Here is a 24742-nt window from a genome sequence, read left to right on the forward strand (position 1 = left end):
GATCTGTCATATCAATTATAGAAGGTAATTTTGTAACTATTATTCTCAACTATTAAGGATTTATGTGCAAATTGTATATATAAGCAGGGATCCACTTATTTTAAAAGTAAGTTTACTTTTACTTACTTCTTTAAATAATTTATGTTTTACATCAAATTTTAACGATTTAATTGTTGAATTAAAAGTTTTTAATATATAAATCATGTTTGAATTTTTTTTTAAATTTGAAAATTATTTAACACTCCATTTTATGAATCAAATTAATGTATAAAATATTTTTATAATTATTCGTCAATATAAATTAATGAAACTAAGTATTAAACAGTTTTCAATTTTTTAAAAAAAATTACAGATTTAATTTATGCATTAAGAACTTTTAATTCAACAGTTGAATTGTTGAAACATGATGTAAAACATGAATTATTGAGTAGGACAAGTTTACTTGATCTACTCTTAGAGTAAATAGATCTCTTATATATATATATATATATATATATATATATATATATTATTTTTAAGTAAATAACTTATAAAAAAAATGTATCATTATATTATATATATACACACACTATATATATACACACAAGAGAGATGATTATAACCTTCATTATCTTCACCTATTTAAGAAGGACAAAGGTTCATTACAACACGTGCGTTCAATGATGTCTTAATAATTGCAAAAATATTAAAAATAGGTGAGTTCATTCTTATTGCTTTATACTCGATTTTAAACCCCATCTTGATTCGTCCCAAATTTTCTTCTTATTATTATCATACTAAATTATTGACTTCCATGTTTGTTACCTTTGAATTGAGGAATATGTAACTTTGGAATTCTTTTATATTTGTTATCATTACACATGAAGTCAAAAGGAGATTCTTCTTACTATACACAAAAATTGAAATAAATATTGAAATGTAACAAAGATAAAAGCCTAGAATTTAATATGAAATTAAGGAAGAATAAACCTATTTGAACGTTATCACAATGAATGAATATGTGTGTTGTAATGAACCTTTATTTTTTTCCAAATCAATGAAGATAGTAAAATAGTTTTAACGAAAACACATGCAAGATTGATAAGATCATCCTCAAATTCTGTATTGGAGAAAAATAATTAAAAATGACGTATAAAAAAACTCAATAATCTGTGAAAAAAATATGATCAAACTTAAATAACTTGTTGTAATTTTATTTTATTTTAATGTAATATATATATATATATATATATATATATATATATATATATATATAAATTTTGGACATAAACGAAAGTTGAGGATAATATTTAAAAAATTATCACCTATAATTAATGTGAGAGGAGTAGACAGATCATATCTTATTGATTAAACTCAAAAACATGCATGGGAGTAATAACATGAAATGTATATATATTTAAAAAATGAGTTATAATTAAAGGAGTGGGTTGCATTTGAGAAAAAATAAAAAATAGAATGAATGGCATTCTTGTTATTTGGGGAACAGGTACTGAATGCAGAAAGTAATTTCACACGAAGGTGTTGCCTACAAAACCCCTTCACTTTCTCACTCATCAACACAAAACCATAACAGAACAAACAATGACAACCCAACGCTTTCACTACCTCCTCCTCTCCCTCTTCCTCTTCGCAGCCGCATTCTCCGCCGCCCAAGACCAGGCCCCGGCCCCCGCCTACGACGCCGACGCCGACGCCGACTTCATCCGCACCAGCTGCAACACCACGCTCTACCCAGACGTCTGCTACACCTCCCTCTCCCGCTACGCCAATGCGGTGCAGCAAAACCCCGCCCAGCTGGCGCGCGTCGCCATCGCCGTCAGCCTCGCCAAGGTCCACCGCGCCGCCTCCCACCTCTCCAACCTCACGCGCGACGCCGACTACGCCGCCACCGCGCGCGCCGCCCTCGCCCTCCGCGACTGCTTCTCCAACCTCGGCGACGCCGCCGACGAAATCCGCGGGTCTCTGAAGCAGATGCGGCAGATTGGAGCCGCCGGCAGCGGCGGCGCCTCGTTCCTCTTCCAGATGAGCAACGTGCAGACGTGGATGAGCGCAGCCCTGACCGACGAGGAGACGTGTACGGAGGGATTCCAGGACGTTGCGGACTGTCCCGTGAAAACGGATGTATGCGATCGCGTGAGCAGTGTTAAGAAGTTGACGAGCAATGCCTTGGCGCTCGTCAATTCCTACGCCAACAAAGGAATGCCTTGATTTCGTTAGCTTCTGTTAACTCGTGAGTTGTCTTCAATGTAAAGAAAGAAGTTGCTGTCTGTCACGCATCGCATCACTTCACGTGACGGGATGGAGCAGATTATATTGTAGATAAATGTTTCCTGTCTAGTGTTTATTAATTCTTCTTATTCATGCTTTCAGCAAATATTTTTCTTTTTTAGCTTTCTAACTGTGTTTTATCAATTAATGTTTCTTTTCTCTCTTGTTAAAACAATACTTGTAAATTTTTCAGGATTTTTTCTCCCTACTTTTTTCTTTTTAGATTATTAATTTGTTGGTAACTCACTTAGATTCTTTCACTTGCTTTTGCTTGCAATAATATATGGTTGGTGGAGTAGCAATAGAGTATGGACTACCTATGCCCCTCCTCCTTCTATCTCTTCATAACTAATTCAGCAAATAATAGTAACATATTTTATTAATTTATTGTATTGTGTGGTATAAATATTTTTGTGCACACATTCATTAATATTTTATTTATTAGTACAACATAATGTGATAGTATGTTTTTTTATAAATACGTACTAGTACTGGACTTCTAATTTTTCAACTCTTATCGTGAGCTTGATTTTAATAGTTTATAATGTGACAAAGTTGAATGTACATATAAAAATATTTAAATATTTTATCGATAATACATATAAATTATTTTAATTTTAAAATTAAATCAATTTTTTATCAATAAAGAAGATTAATTTTGTTGAGTACATATAAATTAATTTTAGATTTTGTTTCATTAATTTTATATAATTTCTGTCACCATTTAATGATAATGTTATATTTATATAATATATATCACGAGTGATAATATGCGACATGTTTGATGCAGGCCAGGTTATCAATAAATAGTAAAATCTAAAAATTTATTTTAAAAAAAAATGTTATTTATAACAATTGAGGATTTTGTAAGTGTTAAATTTAAAATTAAAAATGAAATGAAAGTAATATATTAAGAGAAATAAGTAGTTAAAAAATATATAGATAAAGATTAAATAAAGTGATTAGAGATGATCGATAAAGAATTTTTTTTGAGCTTATTTTTAAATCAAATTAAAATTAACAAGTATATATGAAAGAAATAAAAAATATAATAAGTATTCAATATATATATATATATATATATATATATATATATATTTATTTATTTAAATTAGGACAAGTCATGTGAGTAATTCATGTCCTATTGTACCTTGATGACAATCATTGTTTACTTTAACGAATAAATTAACTAAGGGTTTGGAGTTTAACTAGAGTTAATAGAGGTTAAGCGATCTTGAAAAGTAAGGTGTCTTATATGCAATTTACATTATTCAAATGAGTGAAATGACGCATTTTGTGTCTTGTTATTAAAAAATATTAAGAAAAAAAATAAAAATCTTGAAATTAAAAAATATGTAATTAATTTTAAATAATAAAATGGTTACATAAATTAGTTCAAAAATTAAAAAAAAAAATAAATAAATTAGTGAAAAAATATAAGAGTAAAAAATAAATGTAAATACCAAAATAAGGTTTTATCTATTAACATTAAAAATTAAATAAAAAATAAATAATAAAAAAATATCAATTCAATTGGTGTTATGAATTATTTTTAAATTTTAGATTTGATAAAATGTTAATTTTTTATATAATAATTAATATAATAGTTTACAAAAAATGAAGATTAAAATGATTTTAGTTATGTTAAAAATTATGGTGGTTTTCTTGGCAGAGGTACGTGAATATGTGATTATACATTTATTAATTTGAAAAGGGTTTTATGAAACACAGTTAGAAGTGGGGCTTCCTTTACATGTTAAAAATGTTTTAATGGCGTGTGAACGGAAGTGGGGTACCTATTGAATATTATTAATTTATTATATTAAGAGACAGGCATCACGGGGACGATCACATCATCACATGTATAGTTCACGTTCAAATCATACTAACTGTGAAATCAATTCATATGGAATTTGTCACATGCTACAAACATACTGTCTAAGAGTATGGAATTAAAGTTTCAAGTTTTTATTTTTTTACAGTTTAATTGAAGGTGATCTTTATAGAATAATTAGAATCGTGAAATGTATGATAACTCTAAGGATTCACAAAATTAACTTAGTTTAAATCTTATATACCTACTATATATGTTGCTAACCAACTATTTTACTATTATTTCCTTTCAAATTTTTTTTACTATTATTGTTTTTGTTAGGTTTAATTAAACTTTAATCACTTAGTTTAGTGAGGGAACAATTTTGATCCCCTGATTTTAATTAATTGATTTTGATTCATACATTTGAAAAATAATTTTAGTTTTATAATTGAGTTTGTCATCTAATTTTTAAAATATGTGAGGAACGAAATTGCAATTGTATTTAGTAGAATTTTCCTAAATTGAACAATTAGTGCTATATGACATTATTTTTTTTTATTCTTTTGTAATTCAAATTATTTAATATAAAATATTTAATATTTATTATCATAATTCATAAATTATTTAATATAAAGTATTAAATATAATTTAATTTTTCAAAAACAAAAAATTAATGCTACATTAAATGTTTATGCAATACATATTGGATGGTGAACTAATAGTAAGATTAAAATTACCCAATTTTTTAAATTTGTGAACCAAAATCAAATAATTAAAATTAGGGGGACAAAAAATATTCATGAACTAAACAAAGGAAACCCAAAATTGTAATAAAAACGTTTCATTATCATTATTGTAACTACTACCATCACCTCAACCACCTCATTGACATAATTATTATCATTTTTAATGTTGTTTACATTATTTTTACCATTACACTATCATAATCATTTAAAAATTTAAAATCATATATTTACACAATAAAAATATAAATAATTTTAAAATTATAATTTTATGTCAAAGTATTTATACAACTCAAAAACAAGGCCTATAATTTGAAATGGAATTTAATTTCAAAATTTATTGTTAAAATTCTATGCTATAAATTATAACTTCATTATTCAAACATAGAGATAGCAAATTAAATCTGACCTAATAGTTTATAAGTAAGGTTAGGTTAAAAAAATTAAGAAAAATTGACTAATCTAATGAACCATACTAGACTCATAAAATATTAGTTAAAAAATAATAAACTTATTTGATCTAATAAATTTATTATTTTTATTTTTCTTGTAAAATTTATATAAATTTAGGCTTGATAAAAACTAAGCTTATTTTTAACTCAATTAGCCCATTTAATGGGCCAAGCTATGTCAACAAATATGCAATATGGAAAAATTTGATTCGATTAAGTTATTTTTGTGTTTTTATTTCTCATCAATCCAATTTGTCACCTCTATCAAGATATATTCTAATATGATGTTTGATAAGTGAAAAAGAAGGTTTTAATCAATTTTTTTTGTTTGATTCGAAAATATTGAAAGGAAGAAAAAGTTATTTTTTAAAATCATTTTGTTCAGTTCAAAATAATGAAGAAAAAAAAAGGAGACATTTTAATTACTTTCCTTATTCGATTTGAAAATTTAGAGAGATGCGAAAAAGTGAAGAGTTAGAAGAACCCGCTTGAATTTCTGCTCCTTTTTTTTTTTGTGTTAAAACTTATTTACTAAAACAGTTTCATACTATTTAACAAACAATATTTCTCATATAAAATTTATTAGGTTTTGAAAAATATTTTCTAACACAAGTAATTTTTTTTTACAACATCAACACAAGTATTTTAAAAATCCAAAAACAGTAATAGTTTAGAGATGTTTTTGATTTTCTAGTTTTATTTTCTTTTAATAATTTATTCAAGGGTGTAATTTTTAAAATAAGAACATTTACGGACATAAACCTTTAAATATGCCTAAGAAACAAACAAATTTTAAAAAACAATCACAAAGAATACCTCAAAGGCTCAAAAAATCTCTCCATGTTATTTTGTTTTCCTTTTTTTTTCTTTCTGTTCTTCTTTTGTTTGAACCGAGCACTTTAGTATATTTATCAGTACTAGGTGAGTTTTGCCAACAAGTTGCAAGTTACTGTACTGAAATATGGCGATGAAGAATTGCAACCACACGAATTATCATCTTCATCCAATATAGGGATATAATATTCTTCAATCATATAATGGAATAACATGATTCAGTACGCAAATTTAAATGCCCTGATCCAGAGGGTCCACAACGATCTTTATCAATTGGTTTTCCATTGAACATGTTTGATATTCTTGATTATGTTCCCATGCACGAACATTTCTCTTTTCCTTTCGATTATGATTTCTAATTTTATACAAATTACAATTTTGTCTCCTTTTCAATCCACTTATACTAAATCTGTTCCATTAAACATAATAAAATGAATACCATAGTACACATTTTTATTTTTTATATTCATATTAAACATGAACTTTAAAATAAAATTTTGTTGGGATGCAAGCAAAGTCTCACATCATTCAAACAAGAGGATAGACATGAGTTTATATACACACAATTGTCTCCATTGGTTGAGAGACCTTTTGGGTGATGTCTAAAAGTAAAACTGTGAGAGTCCTTTTATTGATGTCCAAAAGCAAAATTGTGAGGGGCTTGACCAAAAAACGGATAATATCTTACCAATGTGAAGATATGTGTATATGTGTGTGTGAGGGTTTGACCAAAAAACGGATAATATCTTACCAATGTGAAGATATGTGTATATGTGTGATAACCTCGGTGCTCAACAAGTAGTATCAGAGTCGATGATCAGGTAACTGGCTGAACGAGTATGATGGCTGACAGGTAGATCCAAGTTTGGGGATTCCTTAGGAGGCGTGTATCGCTATCATGAGGAAGGTCATGATGGAACGACGATACAAACACTTAGAGCATGAGTGAGCTCTGTGCGGGCCACCATCGGATAATACTCGTAGTTTCCGCTGAGGATCGTTGGGATGCAAGCAAAATCCCACACCATTCAAACAAGAGGATGAACATGAGTTTATATACACACAGTTGTCTCCATTGATTGATAGACCTTTTTGGTGATGTCTAAAAGTAAAACCGTGAGGGCTTGGACCCAAAACGGATAATATCTCACTAATATAGAGACATGTGTATATGTATGGTAACTCCCTATGCTCAACAAATTCTATTATCCCGAAATGTTTTCCAAGATAAAAACAGATTGCATGAATATATATAAATGAGATTGGTCGCCTTTAGACCTAGCTTTTTGTTTGATGAGAATCCACTAATAAATATCCAGTATTGACTCTAACTTTATATGATCATAGATAGCAAGTAACGAGATTACGTGCAAAACAATAAGTTATTTCTTGGGAAAAGATAATCAGAGTTCATCTACATCTACGTCACCTTCATATTCATATATCTCATTTTAAACTCAAACAAGGGCACTGAAGACATTTAGATTACGAAAATAGAGCTCCACTTTATAGTATTAACGACTCACGTAACCCACCTATAGTTGTTTTATCCAATTAAAATTTACTTTAGAAAGATACGCCAATACGAATTAACTAGTTGTTTATTTCTGCACTGTAGTCGGATTGAGACCTGTACCTACAAAGGGGTACACCAATGATCTTCTCGTAATCTGAAGGCCGAATGAGTGCTCCAATCCGATGTGAATAGAGGGGTTGGTACCTGCAAAAGGCACTCCAACGCTCAAGTCAGGACAAGCACAGATATCTAGGATAATTAATGAACAGTGACGTTACCTTTTGACCTGAGCTATTTATACTGACATTTATGGGCCCTGGACCCCATGGGCCCTGCAACGTATTTACCGTATCAGGTAATACACCTTAATCATCTGATTAACCCCTAATCACGGGTTAAGAGCAATGAGTAATGATAGTTCGGTCCTGGTGGCCGATTGCCGTTCGGCCACCAAATACTGCCATTCGGCGGCCGACCAGAAGTGGCCGAACGCCCCTACCCGTACACTGCCCCCCAGCCTTGAAGGAAGGTGAGGCTTTCTTCAAGGGTAGAGCAAGGACGGTTGCCAGGGTAAAGTGAACGGTTGCATAATCGTAACCGTTAGATCTCGGAGATCGAACGGTTACATCTTCTCTTAAATCTTGAAATTTCCCGCCTCTTTTTGAGCTTATAAATAGGTTGAGTGGTTGGGCCATTCGCACGTATTGCTCTCATCCGAATTGTGGTAGCCGAAGGTTTGAGAAGCCGATCCGAAGAGCGATTGTGGTTTTGAAAAGAAATTGGTAAGTTTTTATCGTCATGTCTAATACTTCATCGAGCTCTTCGGTCAGCAGCTCTCGGTCGTCTGCGTCCGAGGGGTCTTCGTCTAACACCTCAAGTCGTTCTAGCATGGTTCGGTCCCCTACCGATGCTGAAAGGCCGGATGAAAGTCTTTCTTCATCAGGAGAGACTTCTACTAGTGGGAGCGAAGAGGTCCAACAAAAGACAAAGCGCGTGTCAAATCGGCAGTGGTACGGTCCGTCCGAAGTGTCAGGTTATGAATGGGTAAACGGGGAGGTGACCTCCTATTACTCACATTACCGAGACACGGGCATGATTACCAATTTGTTGGATTACACCAAATGCTTGAATTTTGGCGCCGCCGAGGAACCCTATCCGATTGGGGTTCGGTCATGCCGGAATAATGCCTTTCCGAACCCGGATATGGTTTGCCTTGATCAAAGTGGTGCGAAGATGGAATCGTTTTATATGTACGACTGCCTCATTCGGGATCTCAAAGTCAAGCTGCCGTTTGATGAATTTACTATGGGGGTGTTGAGGGTGCTGAATGTTGCCCCTACCCAATTGCACCCGAACAGCTGGGCGCAATTGGAAGGTTTCAAACATTTGTGTAAGTGTGTCAACATTAAGCCTTCTCCGCTCCTCTTTCTATATTTCTACTCGTCCCGGCCTTCTATATTGGCGAAGTGGCATTCCTTAAGCCGAATAGGCGATCGACTACTGTTGGATAGCTTTACTTCGTCGTACAAAAATTTCAAGGCTGGATTTTTCCGAGTGACCATCAGGCCTAATGGACGACGCTTTTTCTTTAACAAGGACGATAAGCCCTTGTTTCCTCTGTACTGGACTCGAGCCCCTCGGCCGTACGATGTAGTGCCGAAGAAAATGCTGACGACCGAAGAGCGGGAGGACTTGAAGTTGTTACTTCGTCTTCCTCGGCGCTTGCCGACCAGGTCTTTAATTAACTTGGTTGAGTCTTCCCGTTGGTGGAACGACCTGATAGGTATGCTATTTGTCCTACTACACTCGTAAACTTAATTCCTATTGATTTTTACTCAACCCTTCTTGCAGGAATCATGGTTACCAGTGGTGCCGATGAGCTGGATATACGCCACCTACTTGCTGCTCGGGTGAAGCAAGTTCGGCAATCCGGGGGGGTAGGCACGTCGGCGGCTGCACGCACCCCTCGACCCAATGATGATGATCGAACTCCCCCCTCTCCTGAACGCAAGAAAAAGAAGACCAAGAAGGGAAAAGATGCTGATCGGGGCCGTTCAAAAAGAAAGAATTCTGGCGAAAGGCAAGAGCAAGCCAAGAAGGCGAAATCAGTTCCCGAAGCTTCGCCTAATCGGACCGTGATTGTGGTGCCTCCCCAATTAATGTCTCGGGCTTTTCTAAGCGATGACGCTTCGGCCGAGGCAGTGATTCGGCCCGACATGGTGTCTCCGCTTGGGCAGGAGTTCTTGGCTACCTTGGATGTGAGGGCCAAATGTAGACTTTTCTGCGAGGTACAAACTCGCTCCTTGGCACTAGCTCATCACCTAGCTATGGAGCCTATCGACGAGGTGACGCTCTTAAAGCAAAGTCTAGAGGAAGCCGAGAAGACTGCGGCCGAGGCGATTGCAGTGAATGAAGGAATAACGGCCAAAAATCGAGAATTGTCGGCCGAGTTGGATGCTGTTCGGCGAGACAATGACACTCTTCGCCTTGACCTTCAAAAGGAAGCTAATGAGGAGCATCGCCGACTGGATGAAGCTCAAGCCGCGTATAACCGTCTTAAGGAGCAGGCTAAGGAGAAGATTGTTGCTCAACATGAAGCCGGGTTTCAGCACGCGGTTCGACAGGCTAAGCATTTCGGCCAATTTGAAGAGGGCTTCGAGTTTGATATGACCCAAGATTTTTATCAAGGGTCACTGATGTCTTTTGCCGATATGCCTCAGGGAGCCGATCCAGATGCTACTGAACCGACTGCTGCCCCCCAGCCGGAAAATGATGTTGAAACTTCTGAGAACACCCTCGACGAGGAGAATCCCGAGAACGAGAATGATGCCGAGGGAAATCCCGAAACTGCCGTTCAATCTGATCCACCCCCAAGAGTAGCGTAGTTTTTGCTAGGTTGCGTATAAACTTTTATTTGAAGTGTAGATCGGAGGCCGATAGAGCCTCTTCCTTTTTGCAAATGAAATGAAATTGCCTCTTGCCTATAATATTGCCTCATTCAAAGTATTGGTCAAACTTGCATGTAAGACTTTCGTAATATCATTGACTTGTAGAAATGAAACCATTTGTAAGCTAAAATAAAACCGAGTGGAGGTATTCAGGATTGCGTAACTTTTTGAGCGAGGCCGAGTGGAATGGCTCGGCATTGCGTTACTGTCTTGGCAAGACCGAGTGGAGTCACTCGGAATTGCATTTTTTTTTATTTATTTTTTATTTTTTTTTATTTATTTTTTGGCAAGACCGTGTGGAGTCACTCGGAATTGCGTTGTTTTTTGAGCAAGACCGAGTGGAGTCACTCGGAATTGCGTTGTTTTCTTGGCAAGACCGAGTGAAGTCACTCAGAATTGCGTTGTTTTCTTGGCAAGACCGAGTGGAGTCACTCGGAATTGCATTGTTTTCTTGGCAAGACCGAGTGGAGTCACTCGGAATTGCGTTGTTTTTTGAGCAAGACCGAGTGGAGTCACACGGAATTGCGTTGTTTTCTTGGCAAGACCGAGTGAAGTCATTCGGAATTGCGTTGTTTTCTTGGCAAGACCGAGTGAAGTCACTCGGAATTGCGTTGTTTTCTTGGCAAGACCGAGTGGAGTCACTCGGAATTGCGTTGTTTTCTTGGCAAGACCGAGTGGAGTCACTCGGAATTGCGTTGTTTTCTTGGCAAGACCGAATGGGTTCATTCGGAAATGCTTGCTTATTGAGCAAGTCCGAAAGGATTCGTTCGGGATTGCTTGCTTTTTGAGCAATGTCGAAGGGTCTTTCGGAATTGCTTGCTTTTTGAGCCATGCCGAACGGGTCTTTCGTAATTGCTTGCTTTTTTGAGTAATGCCGAATGGATTCTTTCGGAGTTGTGATGCTTTCTGGCAAAGCCGAAAAGAGTCATTCAGATTTGTGATGCTTTTTGGCAAAGCCGAAAAGAGTCATTCGGATTTGTGATGCTTTTTGGCAAAGCCGAAAAGAGTCATTCGGATTTGTGATGCTTTTTGGCAAAGCCGAAAAGAGTCATTCGGATTTGTGATGCTTTCTTAACAATACCGAATGGATTCTCGGGAGGGAAGCCTGCTGCAATATTTTCAAGGCACGTCCTTGGCCGAGTTGAACAACTCGGGAGGGAAGCCTGCTGCGAGATTTTTCAAGGCACGTCCTTGGCCGAGTTGAACAACTCGGGAGGGAAGCCTGCTGCGAGATTTTTCAAGGCACGTCCTTGGCCGAGTTCAACAACTCGGGAGGGAAGCCTGTTGCGAGATTTTTCAAGGCACGTCCTTGGCCGAGTTGAACAACTCGGGAGAGAAGCCTGTTGCGAGATTTTTCAAGGCACGTCCTTGGCCGAGTTGAACAACTCGGGAGGGAAGCCTGCTGCGAGATTTTTCAAGGCACGTCCTTGGCCGAGTTGAACAACTCGGGAGGGAAGCCTGTTGCGAGATTTTTCAAGGCACGTCCTTCGCCGAGTTGAACAACTCGGGAGGGAAGCCTGTTGCGAGATTTTTCAAGGCACGTCCTTGGCTGAGTTGAACAACTCGGGAGGGAAGCCTGTTGCGAGATTTTTCAAGGCACGTCCTTGGCTGAGTTGAACAACTCGGGAGGGAAGCCTGCTGCAAGATTTTTCAGCCGTTAAGAATTGATAAACTAACAATAGAATGGAAGAACTGATGAAATTTTATTACTGGGTGCCTCGTTAAAAACCTTATCGGCCAAAACCCCTTTTCACTTTTTTACAAGGGGAGAAAAGACCGATCAAGGAAAAGAGTACACCTGCTGTTTACACAAAGTCTTTTTACAATGTATACTAGCTATAATATGTTTTCAGATGAGAAGCATTCCATGTTCTGGGAATGATCTTGCCCGAAAGTTCTTCCAATTTGTATGCCCCGTTTTCTAAATTGTGTCGGACCCGAAATGGGCCATCCCAATTAGCAGCCAACTTGCCTTCTTTTGAATTGCGTCTTGCCGTTCCTTGCACTCTCCATACCAAGTCGCCCTCCTTGAAACTTCTCTTAGTGAGATTAGAATTGAATCGCCTGATCATTCGCTGTTTGCAAGCTTCAGCTATTATCTGGGCCTTGTTGCGAACTTCGTCACTCATATCGACTTCGGGTCGGAGTGATGCATCATTAGTAGTCTCATCAAAATGTTGTCGCCGAAAGGATGGTTCCCCAACTTCGACAGGAATCATGGCGTCGGTGCCATATGTTAGCCGAAAAGGTGTCTCTTTAGTTGTGGACTGAGGCGTGCACTGATAAGCCCAAAGGACTTCTAACAACTCCTCAGCCCAAGCTCCCTTGGCGGCTCCCAGTCGCTTTTTTAATTCAGTGAGGATCACCTTGTTAGCCGCTTCGGCTTGCCCGTTGGATTGCGGATGTTCTACAGACGTAAATCTGTGTTTTATGCCAAGATCTTGAATAAACCGATTGAGTTTTTGATTAGTGAATTGCAAACCGTTATCGGTTATGAGTGCATATGGAATACCGAAACGAGTAACAATGTTCTTCCATAAAAACTTTTGAACATTAGTAGCTGTGATCTTGGCAAGCGGTTCGGCCTCGACCCATTTTGTGAAGTAATCTACAGCAACTAGCAAAAATTTGCACTGACCCTTGGCGATCGAGAAAGGTCCAAGAATATCCATACCCCACATTGCAAACGGCCAGGGTGAACTAATACAATGAAGTTCTTCCGCTGAAGCATGAATAAGGTTACCATGTCGCTGACAAGATGTGCAATGCTTAACAAACTTTGCACAATCATCCCCGAGAGTAGGCCAATAGTATCCTGCCCGAAGCACCTTGGTGGCCAAGGTTCGTCCTCCCGAGTGAAAACCGCATATCCCCTCATGCATTTCTCTCAAAATGTATTCAGCCTGCTCTGTATCAACACATTTTAACAAGGGGACCGAGAATCCCCTTCTGTATAGCTCTCCTCCAACCATGGTATATCTAGTAACCTGCTTTCGGAGCTTTCTAGCAGCCACTGGGTCAGACGGCACTTTACCATGTTCAAGATGATCTACCATATCAGTAATCCATGTTCGAGTGGATTTCTCTACTGCCAAACATTCAGTTGCCACACTTGGAGCTTCAAGGTCTAAGTGAAGCGTGGTTCGCAACTGTCCCGATTTTCGGGTACTGCTTGCTAACCGAGCCAATTGATCCGCCCTTTCATTGTGCGCTCTTGGCGTATGCTTCACTTGAACTTCGTCAAATGTATCACGAATTCTCTGAAACAAATGATAATATTTCAACAAGTTTGCATCTTTTACTTGGAAATTATCATTCACCTGTTCGGCTACAACTTTTGAATCGGTCCAGCACTCCACTCGGCTAACCCCGATTTCTCGTGCCAGCCTTAACCCTGCCAACAACGCTTCGTATTCGGCTTGATTATTTGAAGCTTTGAACACGAACCGTAATGATTGCTCAAGAATCAGTCCTGATGGTCCTTCTAAGATTATACCAGCTCCACTACCCTGGTTGTTTGAGGAACCATCCACATGCAATGTCCACACATCATTCACAAAGTAACCTTTTGGCTGCAACTCATTAACAAAATCCACCAAGTACTGGGATTTGATCGGCCCCCGTGGTTCAAAACCAACATCGAACTCCGATAACTCAATAGACCAGGCCATCATCCTTCCAGCTAATTCAGGTTTACGCAACACCTTAGCTATCGGGCAGTCAGTTCGAACAATGACACGATGACTCTGAAAATACTGCCTGAGGCGCCGAGCGGTGTGGATCAGTCCCAGTGCCACCTTTTCCAAAAGCTGGTATCTTGTCTCAGCCTCTTGTAATATGCGACTGATGAAGTAGATGGGTTGTTGTCTATCCCTTTCTTGAATTAGAACGGCACTGATTGCATCGTTTGATATGCATAGGTAAACCACAATTGGTAGCTCATGATCGGGTTTGGAGAGTATGGGAGGTGAGCCGAGACGCTCCTTTAAAGTCCGAAAAGCCTCTTCACACTCAATAGACCATTCAAATTTTTTCGTTTTTCTCAGCAATCTCACAATAGGCTTCGTTATCTCGGCCAAACATGGAAGGAATCGTGACAACGCTGTGAGTCGACCTGCCAACTGCTGAACTTGTTTGAGGCTCTGAGGGTTTACCATGTTGATGATTGCCACGCACTTATCAGGATTAGCTTCAATGCCCCTTGCCGACAGCATGAAGCCGAGGAATTTTCCCCCTGCTACTCCAAACACGCACTTTTCCGGGTTAAGCCTCATGTCATACTTGCGCAACTGTTGGAATACCTCCGATAAGTCCACTATGTGTCAATCAAGGTCTCTGGATTTAACGACCATATCATCCACATACACCTCCATATTCCTACCTATTTGGTGTTGAAAAACTTTGTTCATCAATCTTTGATACGTTGCCCCCGCATTTTTCAACCCAAAAGGCATTACCTGATAACAATAATTGGCCGAGTCAGTTATGAAAGCCGTCTTCTCCTCATCTCGAGAATGCATGGGGATTTGGTTATATCCCGAATAAGCGTCAAGAAAAGTTAAAATTCCATGGCTGGAGGCACCATCGACTAACCGATCTATGTTCGGGAGTGGGTATGCATCTTTCGGACATGCTTTATTGAGGTTAGTATAATCAGTACACATTCTCCACTTTCCATTCGGTTTTTTCACCATCACTACATTGGCTAACCAAGTGGTATAATGAACCTCCCGAATGAACCTAGCATCAAGCAACTTGGCTATCTCCGTTTCAACTGCAAGCTTCCTTTCCGTCCCCATTTTTCTTTTACGTTGTGCAATTGCTCTTGCTTCAGTGCAAACTGACAACTTATGACACATAACCTTAGGGTCCACACCAGGCATGTCAGAAGGTGTCCACGCAAAAAGATCTTTATTTTTCAATATAACCTCGCACAGGGCGGAACGATCTTCTTCAGACATGTCGGCGCCGATGTATCTAACCTGAACAGGATGCACACCGATCTGAAATTGCACTTTTAATTCAACCGGTTCTACCCGCTCTTCGTTGTTCATTCTTGGATCAAGATCCCAAACCGGCTCCTCCACTAGTGCTGAGGCGTTAACCCTTTTTGACTTCGACCTTTTTTCTCCCAATGGCGCGAGTCGCAAACTAGCGTAGTAACACTCCCTAGCAGCCTTCTGATCGGCGTGAATTGTGATGATTTTCCCTTTATCAGATGGAAACTTCATCGCTAGGTGTGGTGTTGAGACGATAGCTCCTAATGCATTCAAGGATGGCCTGCCGAGGAGGATATTATACGAAGTGCTAGCATCAACCACAATATACTTCACTTGAATTTCTCTGCTTTCCTGCTCATCAAAACCAAAGCGCGTGAAGAGTTTAATATAACCCCTGGTACTTACTCTTTCTCCTGCAAAACCGACCAATGGATCATCATAAGAGAGCAATTCTTTTTCAGAAATACCCAACTGTTTAAATGTATTCCAATATAATATATCAGCCGAACTGCCTTGATCGATCAATGTTTTCTTGACAAGGCAATTATGAATTTCCACACTAATAACCATCGGGTCGTCTTGCTCGGGATCAATGCCTTTGAAATCAGCATCAGTGAAGGTTATTGCTGGTAACTTCCGAGAAGACTATCTATAAACAGTGTTGACCGACCGAATTGCTCTAAGATGCCTCTTTTGAGCCGAAGAAGTTGAGCCTCCACCAGCAAACCCTCCTGCAATGGTATTAATCACCCTCCTATGTGATGGTGCCGAAGTATCTTTTCTTTCACGCGACCTGCTTCTTTCACGTGACCTGCTTCTTTCTCGTGAGGCTCTATCAGAATGGTCCTGCCTGCGCCGATCCTGATATCTAGGTTGATATGAGCGAGTTTGAGACGACCCTGACCGATCCACACAGTTATGCAATTTGCCTTGCTTAATCAAATCTTCTATTTTGTCTTTAAGGGCAGCACATTCGTCAGTGGATTTTCCACGATTGCGATGATACCGACAAGATTTACTAGTATCCGCTCGTGGCGGAGTGGATGCTCTTTTTGGAATTGTCAACACTTCTGAAACGAGAGCTTGTTCAAGCACCGCAACACGGCTGGTATTGAGTGGAGTGTATTGAGTGTACTTCGGACCCCGATTAGGCCGATCCCGAAGAGATATCTCCTTGCCTCGCCCCCTGTATGATTGTTCTGCCTGCTTTTCTATCTTGCTCGATGATTCAGCTCGGGCCTGATTACGATACTCTGCCAACTCTTCCATCTACTTGTATTTGTCAGCCCGTCTTCTTAGATCATTCATGTCCGAAGGTGGCTTTTTACAAATATTATTGACAAACGGCCCCGGTTTTAAGGCTGTTGTGAGATGATGCAGTGCGACGGCTGGGTTAAGGTCTCTAATCTCCAAAGTTGCTTTGTTGAACCGATCCATAAAGGTCCGAAGAGATTCCTTCTTGTCTTGGCGAAGGCCGACTAGAGATAGGGACGTCAGACTATGAGGGCGACTCGTTGCGAATTGAATGGTGAACTGAGATGACAAAGTGCTGAAGGAATCGATGGAATTGGGAGGGAGCCGAGTAAACCAACTCAATGCCCTTCCTTTAAGTGACGTGGGAAAAATCCAACATAAGGCAGCATCGTCAGTTGTGCTCAATGTCACCTGTGTCAAGAAAACATCAAGATGTTCGTCAGGATCAGTGGTACCATCATATTTATCAATAGACAAGGATTTCCAGTTATCCATCAACGGAAGTTGCATGATGGTAGGAGTGAAGGGGTGTCGGTGCGATCCAATAGTTGTCAAGTCTGCAGGACGGCCGACGGTGGGTAAGGCCGAGAGGGGTTTTCCAGGTGCCACTGCCGAGGCATGTGGAGCTGAGGTGTGGACTGCATGGGATTGATACGATCCCTGAGTTTGTGTGTTGGTGACATGAGTAGGTTTCCACGAAGTGTCTTGACTTTTCAACACCTCGTTTTCGGCTCTTAAGGCCGAAAGCTCTCTTGCATCTCTCTCTCGCTGCTGTTTCATCAACTCCATTTCCTGTTTCAACAATCGAACCGTTTCGGAAAGATCTGTTTCATCAACAACCTCAACATGTTCCTCATTTTGATGGTCCTGAGTGTTTGTTCTCCTAGTTATCGCCATTACACTTAGTTAAACTTCCAATTGCCTTCGTTCGGCCCCACGGTGGGCGCCAAATGTACCTACAAAGGGGGTACACCAATGATCTTCTCGTAATCTGAAGGCCGAACGAGTGCTCCAATCCGATGTGAATAGAGGGGTTGGTACCTGCAAAAGGCACTCCAACGCTCAAGTCAGGACAAGCACAGATATCTAGGATAATTAATGAACAGTGACGTTACCTTTTGACCTGAGCTATTTATACTGACATTTATGGGCCCTGGACCCCATGGGCCCTGCAACGTATTTACCGTATCAGGTAATACACCTTAATCATCTGATTAACCCCTAATCACGGGTTAAGAGAAATGAGTAATGATAGTTCGGTCCTGGTGGCCGATTGCTGTTCGGCCACCAAATACTGCCATTCGGCGGCCGACCAGAAGTGGCCGAACGCCCCTACCCGTACAAGACCTATTTAAAAAATTTAATAAAATTACTTTTTTCTCAAGATAACTCATTATAACAATTATTACGATTTGATTAATAATGTTATTAATATTTCACCTCGAGTACTTAACATTGATTTTTTGTTGAGTTTTCACCTTACATACATAATGCTTGGTTTGAGAAAATGAAGAGGAGGAGAGGAGTTCTTATATATATTTTTGTTTGATTCAATTTTTAGGAGAGGATGACTCTCTTTTTCTCTTAATTAAACAAAAATTTTAATTTACCTTCTTTCATCTCTTTCTCTCTCTTTTCCTTTAAACTAAATAGGCCTTAATTTAATGTTTATATATTTTAAAAATTGGCATTTACTGTTTTCGTTAATGCTCAAAATTTTTTTCCTAGTATATTGATTAGTCTTTAATTTTTCTCATTATATATTTTAAAAATTAAAACTAGACCGATATAATGAAATATAGTTAACAAAAAACTATATTTTTAGGTATAAAGAGTTCAATCTTCAAATTGGTGTGTATTGCAAAAATAAAAATAAAAATTAGTGTGTATGGAAGATTAAAACATCAATCGGAGATATAAGTTCAATAAATCTTCCAAATATTGGCTAGTCCTGTATCTCTGTACGAGTATATTCTCAAAAACAATTAAAACAACTATTTCTGCTAAAATGATATGCAAGTTATCACTTTTACTTTCAATATTTCTTGGTCCAACTACACGATAAACCTGTTCTCTTTTATGATTTTTTTTATAAAAAATTTGGGGTGTCTTATTCAGACTCAAATCAGGTACTGTGCAAAAAAGAAAGAAAAAAAACTCAAATCAGGTGGAACTATCGAGGATGATAAAATTTTCTCTACATAATTATAATACAATTGCATGGACAAAATTCGAATTCGATGGTGACCACTTAAAAAAATTATTATGTTTAATGTTATTATTATATACCTCAAAGTAATTTTACAATACAATATAAATTATGCAGTGCGATTCGCCCCAGAAAATTTTGTAGTGCCCGTACGTGATTATTGTTATTATTATTATTTTATGGGAAAGCAATTATCCTTTTTCTTTATAGATATAATTTAATTGAATTAGGTTTGTTTTAGTTATGATAATTAAAGATAAAGATGCTGTCTGGTCCTTTGTCTGGTCCTTTCTCTTTCAAATATAGTTTTTTATGGTTCAGCTTTAGTTTGGGGGCGGCTTATTCTGGGGTTGTACTTTTTATGTGTATTAATGGACAGTGTTTTGTTAGGGTTCAAAATTATATACATGCATGCGTTTTTGCGCATAATATAAGCCCTAAAGATACTCCAACATGGATTTTTGGCTCTATGCTTTGCCTTCTTATTTGTTAATACCATGGCAGCTCCGAGGAAACATCTAATAAGTGTAGCAGGCAAACTGTAAAGGGCTCTTTGTCACTTCAAATAAAACTATGTATATAAATACATGCATGTACATTAATGTTTATTATAATTTTAAGCTAATTATTGGGTTAGCTACAGAGTTTAATCAAGGTTTTGTCTTCTGGTAGGTGTAAATTGATTGAGAACTAATTATTTTCTGCTCATATCTTTTCCATATCTTTTCCTGGAACAAGCTTGAGTTAGGTGCTTGATTACTAGGCAAATTCTAATAATCAAGTTTGTCAATGTATATTTTCAAGGCACGCGCGTTAATGTATATTTTTAAGCTTGAGTACCTTTTTATTTATTTATTTAAGTAAATTACACTTTCTTATCAAGAAATGTAAATATTATATTTTTTTTAAATATATAAAATAAAATATATAACTTTGTTTTTTTTTTTTTTTTTTAAACTTAACACTGTTAAAATAAAATTATTCTGTTATGTCTTTTGAGATGCGTGTATTAAATATAAAATTGTAGAAACAGCGGAACACCAAAAAATCAGATCCGTATAAGCTCTACTCAATCTAATTATTATTGTGTTACATTATGACTTATGAGTGTAAGCAACACATTTCTTTAAATATATTTATTTTTATCAGTTAAAATTTATTAAAAATAAAAAAATCAGGAAATAGAGTCATTAAATAAGATCTACTAAATTTTATATTTTTCTAATAAATTTTAACTAATTAAAGAATGTGTGTAAAAGAATATGTTAGAGAATGTATTGCTATCATTTCTCCATTTAAAAATCTATTATTGTAAAACAAACTCACATGTTTGATAAGGTAATTCATAATTTTTTTATAGGCTTAATTACATTTTTAGTTTTCAAATTTGAGGTATATATGATTTGGTCCCCAAAATTTAAAATTTGTGCTTTTAGTATCTAAAATATAAAAAATTATTATTTTGATCCTTCAAATTAAAAATTTTTCTTTTGAGTCTTTGTACAAGGTTAACTCGGAGTTTTTTTTAGTGTTTTGAGTAAAGTGAAAAAATAATGTCTTCATGAATATTTAAATATTACTAATAATTCTAATTCTCAAATCTAAAGGTGTAAACATACAAATAGTTAAACACAATTACATAAAAAAGTGACTAAATATACAGTACATTAGTATGAAATTATGAGTTATCATTAGATATTATTATGCAATGAGAAATAAATCAATAATTATGACTCACAATGAAGAGGTGAAAATTTTGTTGAAGTAAGATAAGTTTTAATTTAAAAATAAAAATAAAATCAAATAAATTATAAATAAAAAATGAGAAAATTAAAAATAACTCTTACTTATGATTTTAAATTATCACTTATGAAAGTTCACACCAAGAAAGAAAAAATAAATTAATAACATATCACACTTTATTTTTCACATGTAATATTATTAATTTATTTTTCTAAAATTATTAGTAGATTTTTGTCAACTAGTAAATTGATTATTGACTAACTATTTATAATTATTTTATTTTCTCTAATATATTTTTAATAATTTAATTGTAAAATATTTTTATATATATTATATAAGATATTGTATATATAAGAATATAAAATTTCTCAAATAATAGCTTATCATATCACTTTTCTAAAAAAAAATAATATTATATCATTTATGATTCTTAAATACAAATCCAGTCATATATGAATAATCTTTAGCTATGAATATAAAATTGGGTAATTAAGTAACATTATGGTTTTCAAACTTGTGTGTGGTTATGGTATTCTGGTTTCTTGCTGGTTCATTCGGTCACCAATGAAACAAATAGACTTGTATTTGTGTAAACTGCAATAATCATATATCAAAATCTAAACTGAGTCGACTGTTAATTTTCATTAAACGAACTTGAAACCATAAGTATATATCTTCCATATACTTAAGTGACTAATTAACTGCTGGTAAAGTTGCTTGCCTCCAAAAATTTAACGCCGGCCCTTATATGTATTAAAGTTACTGATTAAGATAAAATAATATCCTATCCTATGATTCATATCACACGGTAAATGATTACCAGTTTGATTTTTACAAAATATAGTTAGCATATATATGTTTGAGAACAATAAATTAATAACTACTGTTAAATTTAGGTTCGGATAAATGAGAATGTATTGAGATTTGAGAGTCCCACAATATTACACATATATAATAAATAGGAAAATGTGAATGTCTGTAAATGTTGGAACCACATGTATATTAACCCAACCAAGCATCTCTCTCTCACATGAAGCTACATGAGAGTGACAGGAGCAGATGAAGTCTAGAAATTGTTTGGCACATTTTGAGATTGGAGACAGAAGCAACATGCAACAACCCGTGAATGAAATGAAAAGACTACCAGGAAAGAATGGAGCAAAGAATTAACCTCAACATCATGAACCTATTTTAGCACAAAACCCACAAACCAAAACCACACTTTCCCTTCTTTTCTTTTTCGTCAATAATAATAAGAATAAAAAAAAGCTAGCAGTTCACGTGGACAGCTCTCTAGATAGGTTCACGAGAGGAACTTGCTTATAAAATATATATATTTTTGGTCACAGCTTACTTAATTATAAAATATATGGAGCTTATTTATGGTCCCCAAATTAAAAAAAGTTATCGATATTCTGTTGCCTGTTGGTGCAGTAGCTAAGTTTGCTTCACGGATATTCAGTGCTGTCCTTATCATTTATCAATATGCCTATCGTCTATTACATAATGTTAATCATTAGACTTTGGTCACCTTTGGCATTTTTCTACATTACTCTCATTCATGGTTTTAAATTGCGGTTGCGGTCGCGGTTGCGGTCGCGGTTGCAGTTACTGCGGTTGCGGGTATTGCGGGTATTGCGATGCGGATTGCGGCTGTTGCGGTGTGAAATTATTAATTATTTTCACTAAATATAAAAAATTTATAATTATCAATATATATTTTATTTTTAAGGATTTATACATTTTAATTCCTTTTTTTTTTAAATATTCTATTATTTTAATGAATAATTTAATTTATTTTAAAATTATAGTATCAATTTATCGTATTGCGGATGTATTGCGGTACATTGCAGATGTGTTGCGGATGCAACACCGTTACGTTGCGGAAAAATGTGTGATTTCCAGTATCATCGCAATTGCGGTCCGATGCCGTTGCGGACAAGGCCGCAACAGCAATATTGCGGCCGCAACACGTGTTGCGGTCCGCAATTTAAAACCATGCTCTCATTTTTAAGGGACAGGTCAATATGAACACTTTAAATTAAGAAAACATAACACTGATGAATTGCCAGTGCAATATTTTTGTTTTCATGAAAGAAAAATGAGATTTGTGTAATCCGAGGCACAAATTTATCAAGAGTGCAAGTTTTGCATGCCTAATCGAAACACAAATAGAATTACAAGCAATAAATTGTGGACGGTGTCGACAATATTTTATCCATATCTCCCAAACAATTGAAATTCAAAGTTTGAAACGATAATATAGTAGTTATCGCAATGATATATATATATATATATATATATATATATATATATAACACCTGATGCTTGAAATTAAGTTTCAATTAATTGAAAGTTTATTTTATTAGTTGAAAAGTTTGTTTAAATTAAAAAGACATGTTTAGTAAATTAGTTTATTTTGATATTTTATAGTAGAATTTATTAGAATCACTTTATGTAGTAGGTTAATTTTTTTATTCCTTTTATGCATAAAAATTATAATGACAGTAAAATAATATGATTTAAATTTAAAATCTTATACGCATATTTTAACTCCTACTAACTAGATTGTGTCCGGTTGTTTTAACTTTTCAATTTCTAGTTGCATAAAGGTGTCAATAAAAATGGTTTCACAATTATGTTTTTGAAGATTCGATTCGAAGTATAAAATTACATATTGAAATACTACTTTATTCTTAAAAATGAGTTAACTTGTTTAGTTCGATTTTTAGTGCTCCTTTTATCACTTTCTCTCAACCGCAATAGTATTCCTTCTAGTTGTCCCATGTTTGTTGCCGCCAAATTATTTGTTTTGAATTATTGTTTTAATATTATGCTATTCATTTTAATTATTAAATTATTTATTTTTTAAATAAAATATTAATTTATTAAGGAAAATCAAAAGGATAAAGATTAATTATTCATTATTTTAAAAGGAATATTGTTTAGATATTATTATTATTTTTTGAATAGAAAATAAACACTTCCCAAAAATAAAATAAAAACAAATGCCACAGTATCTATCAATGTTTTAAAAACTGGATCGAACCAGCTGGTCAGACCGGTTGGACCGGGAACCGATAGTCCCGGTCCAACCGGTTTCGAATCTTAAGTTGGATCGGTTATGCAGTCGACCCGTTTTAAACTGGATTGAACCGATCAATTTTTCGGTTTAACCGGTGAACTGGTGGGTCAAACCGGTTCAACCACACTTTTTTTTAATTTTTAATTTCTTTTTTATTTTTTAAAGAACCATAAACTACAAAAATAATAATGAAAATTGAATTTTCTTAATGGAAGAGCAAAGAGTCTTATTAAATATAACAATGACTACTTATTCTAATGTATTTGTTTGTAAATTGTAATATATACAACTTAAATAACTTTTATAGTATATTATTAATTTTAAATTATATATTTAATAATATAATATCTATGTAGATATTACATATATTATTTTGTGATATCAATTGCAAGCATATTATATATGTACATACTATTTATATTTTTAATTTGTATTAATATATAGTTTAACATGTAATTTTTTATATGTATTTTTTTACAAAATAAAAATAAAAATAATTTTAAATAAGATAGAAAAATTAAAATTTAAAATAAGATATAAATTTATTAAAAATTATAAGTATAAAATATATTTAACATAAATGTTTTTTAAAAAAATAATAAAAATCAAGTAATGTGGTTCAACTAGTGACCCACCGATTCAACCTTTAATCCACTGATCCAATACCTTAACTGGTTTGATGACCTGTCTAATTTTTAAAACTATGATATCTATTGCTTTTTAATCCATTGAGAAAAATTCAATAAAATCACTACATTTTTTTGTTTAAGATATAATCATCAAAATAATAATATAAATTCATTTTTTTTCATCTCATTTAATAAAAATATTTACAACCGATAAAAAAGTTTCAATAATTTTGGTCTAATAATTA

The 24742-nt window shown here is 35.4% G+C and overlaps 2 protein-coding genes across 2 annotated transcripts; one reads left to right on the forward strand and one right to left on the reverse strand.

Annotated features, from left to right (window-relative positions):
- Positions 1 to 1555: 1555 nt before the first annotated feature.
- LOC109803168 (21 kDa protein) lies at positions 1556 to 2476 on the forward strand. The gene has a single exon (XM_020364621.3). The coding sequence runs from the start codon at positions 1582 to 1584 to the stop codon at positions 2206 to 2208; it is 627 nt and encodes a 208-aa protein (XP_020220210.1). The 5' UTR covers positions 1556 to 1581; the 3' UTR covers positions 2209 to 2476.
- Positions 2477 to 14899: 12423 nt separating this feature from the next.
- LOC145955186 (uncharacterized) lies at positions 14900 to 16147 on the reverse strand. Its single transcript, XM_083069893.1, has one exon. It carries the CDS (start codon positions 16145 to 16147, stop codon positions 14900 to 14902), a length of 1248 nt encoding a protein of 415 aa, XP_082926019.1.
- Positions 16148 to 24742: the final 8595 nt, after the last annotated feature.

The sequence above is a fragment of the Cajanus cajan genome, chromosome 2 (assembly GCF_000230855.2).
Source record: "Cajanus cajan strain Asha chromosome 2, NIPB_CcT2T_4, whole genome shotgun sequence".
In the NCBI taxonomy this organism is placed as follows: domain Eukaryota; kingdom Viridiplantae; phylum Streptophyta; class Magnoliopsida; order Fabales; family Fabaceae; genus Cajanus; species Cajanus cajan.

Bases quoted from the DNA above. Each gene is read 5' to 3' on its own strand.
- LOC109803168 (XM_020364621.3), top strand. From the start codon at position 1,582: ATGACAACCCAACGCTTTCACTACCTCCTCCTCTCCCTCTTCCTCTTC.
- LOC145955186 (XM_083069893.1), bottom strand. From the start codon at position 16,147: ATGGTTATTAGTGTGGAAATTCATAATTGCCTTGTCAAGAAAACATTG.